Genomic DNA, 5,000 nt, shown 5'->3' on the forward strand with positions numbered 1-5,000 from the left:
CTTCCTCTCTTCTCTCTCTTCTCCCTCTCTTCTCCTCTCTCTTTCTCTCTTCCTCCCCTCTCTTCTCTCTTCTCTCCTTCTTTCTCTCTTTCTCTCTCTTTCTCTCCTCCCTCTCTTCTCTCTTCTGTTCTTCTCATTCCTCTTCTCCTCTCCTCTCTCTCTCCTCTTCCTCTTTCTCTCTCTCTTCTCTCCTCTCCTCCTTCCTCCTCTTCTTCCCCTCTTCTCTTTCTCCTCCTCTTCTCCTCTTCCTTCCTCTTTTTTCTCCTCTTCTTCTCTTTCTCTTCTCTTCTCTCTCTTTTCTTCCTCTCTTCTTCTCCTCCTTCTTCTCTCTTCTCTCTCTCTTCTCTTCTCCTCTCTTCTTCTCTCTCTTCTCTTTCTCCCTCTCCTCTTTCTCCTCTTCTTATCTTTCTTTCTCTTCTCTCCTTCTTCTCCTCTCTCTTTCTCTTCTTTTCTTTCTCCTCTTCTCCTCTCTTTCTCTTCTTCCTTCTTCTCTTCTCTTCTTCCTTTCTCTGTCTCCTCTCTTTCTCTGTGTCTGTCTCCTCTCTTTCTCTGTGTCTGTCTCCTCTCTTTCTCTGTGTCTGTCTCCTCTCTTTCTCTGTCTCTGTCTCCTCTCTTTCTCTGTCTCTGTCTCCTCTCTTTCTCTGTGTCTCTTTTTTCTTTCTTTCTCTGTCTCTTTCTCCTCTCTTTCTTCTCTCCCTCTCCTCTTCCTCTTCTTCTCTCTCTCTTTTCTTTCTCTCTTTCCTCCTTCTTCCTCTCTCTCTCTCTCTTTCTTTCTCTCTTCTGCTCTTCTTTCTCTCCTCTTCTCTCCTCTTCCTTCTCCTCCCTTCTCTCTCTTTTCCTCTCTCTTCCCTTCTTCTTCTCTCTCTTTTCTGTCTCTATCTTCTCTCTTTCTTCTCTGTTCTTCTCTTTCTCTCCCTCTTTTTTCCTCTTCTCCCTCTTTTCTCTTCTTCTCTCTCCTCCTTTCTCTTCTTCTCTTCCTTCTCTCTTCTCTTCTCTTCCTCTCTCCTTCTTCTCTGTCTCCTCCCTCTCTCTGTCTTTTCTTCTCTCTTCTTTTCTTCTCTCTCTCTTTTCTCCCTCTTCTTTTCTCCCTCTCTCTTTCTTTCTCTCCTTCTCTTCTCTTCCTTTTTCTCTTCCTCTTCTCTTTGCATTTCTTCTCCTCTCTTCTTTTTTTTTTCTCTTTCTCTCCCTCTGTCTCTCTCTCTCTCTTTACCTCTCTCTCTCTCTCTCTCTTTCTCTCTGCCTCTTCTCTCTTTTCTGTCTCCCTCTTCTCTCTCTTTCCTTTTGTCTCTCTTTCTCCCTCTCCCTCTCCCTCTCCCTCTCCCTCTTTCCCTCTTTCTCTTTCTCTCTTTCCCTCTTTTTCTCTTTTTCTCTGTCTCTCTCTCTCTCTCTCTCTCTCTCTCTCTCTCTCTCTCTCCCTCTCTTTCTCTTTCTCTGCCTCTCTTTCTCTTTCTCTGCCTCTCTTTCTCTTTCTCTTTCTCTGCCTCTCTTTCTCTTTTTCTTTCTCTCTCTCTTTCTCTCTTCTCTCTCTCCCCTCTCTTCTCTCTCTCTCTCTCTCTCCTCTCTTCTTCTCTCTCTCTCTCTCTCTTCTCTTTCTCTCTCTCTCTCTTCTCTTTCTCTCTCTTTCTCTTCTCTCTCTCTCTCTCTCTCTCTCCCTCTCTCTCTCTCTCTCTCTCTCTCTCTCCTCTCTCTCTCTCTCTCTCTCTCTCTCTCTCTCTCTCTCTCTCTCTCTCTCTCTCTCTCCTCTCTCTCTCTCACCTCTCTCTCTCTCTCTCTCTCTCTCTCTCTCTCTCTCTCTCTCTCTCTCTCTCTCTCTCTCTCTCTCTCTCGCTCTCTCTCTTTGTCTGCCTCTCTCTCTCTCGCTCTCTCTCTTTGTGTGCCTCTCTCTCTCTCTCTCGCTCTCTCTCTTTGTGTGCCTCTCTCTTTCTTGCTCTATCTCTCTCTCTCTCTCTCTCTCTCTCTCTCTCTCTCTCTCTCTCTCTCTCTCTCTCTCTCTCTCTCTCTCTCTCTCTCTCTCTCTCTCTCTCTCTCTCTCTCTCTCTCTCTCTCTCTCTCTCTCTCACTCCTACTCCCACTCCCACTCCCACTCCCACTCCCACTCCCACTCCCACTCCTACTCCCACTCCCACTTCCGCTCTTCCTCTCTCTTTTTCCTTTCTGATTCTCCCTCTGTGAAATAGACTTTTATAATATTATCCAATATTTTTTTAGCATTCCATAAACATTTCTAACTCTGACTGATCTCCTTTCACAGGCTCCAGCACCCTCGGCGCAGGCGTCTCGAGTGCGAAGTGGGTGGCTGGCACGACCTACAACGTGGGGGCAGGGGTGGTAGGGACAGCCGGCACTGTTGTGGGCACGGTTGCAGGCACTGCAGGCTCCGTGGCCAGCACCGTCGGCACGGGAGCTTCGGCTATCGTCTCAAAAGTGGCCACAAAGAAAAAGGAACATTCAGACTAAGTGGGGTAGAATGGTATGATTTTTTTAGTTTTGTATTTCTTTTTTTGCCTTTTTATATGCATGTGTTACTACTTGTTTTACTGTAGCCGTATGGTACTGAAGCCACATGTGAGGTAGAAACCTCTTTAGCGGTATATGAAAAAATTGGCAGCTTATTGTTATTATGATTTTTTTTCCCTTTGTGTGTGTTTATATAATTATATTGTAAAGAAAAAAAAAAAAAAAAAAAGAGAACGGAGTTGAAATAAAGAGGCAGGTACTTTTTTTTTTTCATAAAAAGTACTTATTTATGTTCATGAACCTGAGGAAACTTTGTTATATTTACCTTTAGATTGATTTTTTTTTTTTTTATAACTAGTATTGTAGTATTGAAAATGTGTAATTGAATTTTCTATCCAGAATATGTAGGTGTATGTAAAGGGTCAGGATGTATTTGTTTTGACAAAGAACAAACAAACAAACAAACAAAAACAAAGATAAAGCAAAATTTAGGCCTGGAAGTGGATGTTCATTCTTTGAGCCTTCTGGTGTCTTTGAACAAATCAAGAGAGGAGTAATTTTGATAATTATCAAAGAATAAACCTCGTAATAAATCTTACACCAACTGAATTCCTGTTGATGATGAAGGTTTATCGGAAGGGAAACGTTTGAGCGTATGTAATCGTGAGATTGTAGATCAACATAACGAGATTAATGGTCCGAGGATTCCTCCTTGTCGTGTGAATGTATTTTGAAGGGTGATGGTAGGAAACAAAGGCAAGTTTGTTTGGCCCAAGCGCTTGAGTCATAAAGGGGTTGATAGCCCTTGCCTGGATAACTGTTATTGAAATTTTTTTCTATTATTATTATTATTTTTTTTTTTCTATGAAATGATTCAGCCATGAATTTGCCAGACTCAGGATTAAAGGGAAGACAATTCATTTCCCAACCAGCAAAGTGCTTCCATAGACACGGTAAATTGTTGCATGTCAAAAGTATAATTCTAGATGTTGAGACAATCGCAAGAGAGTTTGGTTTTATACTAGACGGTACATACATATGTGTACTTTAGGCATTAAAGCATTATTTTTGGTAGATCTTTTTACCTGTTGACAGCAGAAAGGTTTTCAGGAAGTAATACCCTGTTGATTGATTGTTTTTAATGCAATAACAATTCAGTAATATTTGCGAGGATTAAGATGCAGTGAAATAGCTAGAACTTATTTTTGTGAATGGAATTGTGAATGTAGTCTAAATTTTTAAGAAGTCAGAAAAAGAAGAAGCTTATTATGTAATGCAAGTCTTTAATTTGTAAAGCTGATGCAATAAATTGTAGTCGATTTTGATGTGCGGAAAATCTTTGTAATGGCTTGAAGATGACATTCTTTCATCGTATCAGTTTTGCCTATGGAACTGAACATGGTCTTGCCAAAACCATTTGTTATGCTTAAGAAAAGTTGTAATTGATAAGTTTTTACAGGATTTTCACAGAAGTATTCATGTGCATGCTATTAGATTTAAGGAAAGGTATTGCAATGAAAATGTTCACCTTAAAGAAAAAAAAAATACACCAATACTTTTTTTTGTGTGGCAGACTAGAAAAGGCATAAGCTCACACAGTGAAAATGTATTTTGTCCACTATTGTTAGTAATCCCCAGTAAGCTGACAAATTTTGAAATGGGTGAAATGTTTGCTTATAAATCTGATCTCATTTGTGATCACAGTTTTGAAAAGAACTTGTAGGTTTATTATGATTTTTTTTTTTTTTTAGACAAGTATCTTTATTTATATCCCCCCCCCCCCTCTCTAATTCTAATATGTAGTTCCTCGATTTTCAATTTACAGTTCCTCATTTCAATCACTATTTTAGTTCACTTTAGATGTATAGGCTATCTACCCCCCCCCCCCCCCCTTCTAGTTCTAATACGTTGTTCCTCGATTTTCAATCTACAGTTCCTCATTTATATCACTATTGTAATTTACTTGAAATATAGAGGTCATCATCCACCTTTTCTCTAGTTTCTTGGTTTCCGCACACAGTTCCTTGTATCAAGAACCAGATGTATATTGTGCTCTCTTACACTAAAGATTCTCTCTGCTAGATATTCTGATTGTGAATTTGACTATTGGTTAGCAAATACAGATATTATGTTAGTGGGCAGGAAAGTGTGTTCGATTTGCAATTTGATTTGTAAACGATAAATTTTGAGAATCTCCAGGGAACAAATTACTGTGCCATACAAATGTAAGTCAGTTATTATTCTTCTTATTATTTTTTATTCCCTAAAACTAGTTATTTTTATACCAGTGTTATATACATTTATATTGATATATGTGTATTAAGATGCATTATAGAAAGAAAACGAAAAAGGAAACATTGTCTTGTCCTTAATTTCAGTGCGTTGTCTGATGTTCGTGCCACCATTAGTAAACATCTTGACATTGAAGCGTAGAACTTTAAAAATGTCGAGAGTCCTTTTGCTGTTCGGATAAAGTCGGCTGTAGATTTAAGGAGTGAAATTATTCGTGGTAGATAAGTCGGGTAGCCGTTAGAAAAAACTTT

The 5,000-nt window shown here is 39.6% G+C and overlaps 1 protein-coding gene across 1 annotated transcript in view; it reads left to right on the plus strand.

Annotated features, from left to right (window-relative positions):
• The window catches only part of LOC122267319 (uncharacterized), a 13,147-nt gene that overhangs the window by 6,919 nt on the left and 1,228 nt on the right, over positions 1 to 5,000 (plus strand). Inside the window, exon 3 of the mRNA XM_043037365.2 lies at positions 2,252 to 5,000. This exon is cut by the window's right edge and continues 1,228 nt beyond it. Within this exon, the coding sequence (XP_042893299.2) occupies positions 2,252 to 2,457 (206 nt within the window). The 3' untranslated portion in view covers positions 2,458 to 5,000. The remainder of the gene's footprint in view (positions 1 to 2,251) is intronic.

Source organism: Penaeus japonicus, unplaced genomic scaffold (assembly GCF_977035675.1).
Source record: "Penaeus japonicus unplaced genomic scaffold, GWHDUDI00000001_assembly GWHDUDI00000005, whole genome shotgun sequence".
Classification (NCBI taxonomy): Eukaryota; Metazoa; Arthropoda; class Malacostraca; order Decapoda; family Penaeidae; genus Penaeus; species Penaeus japonicus.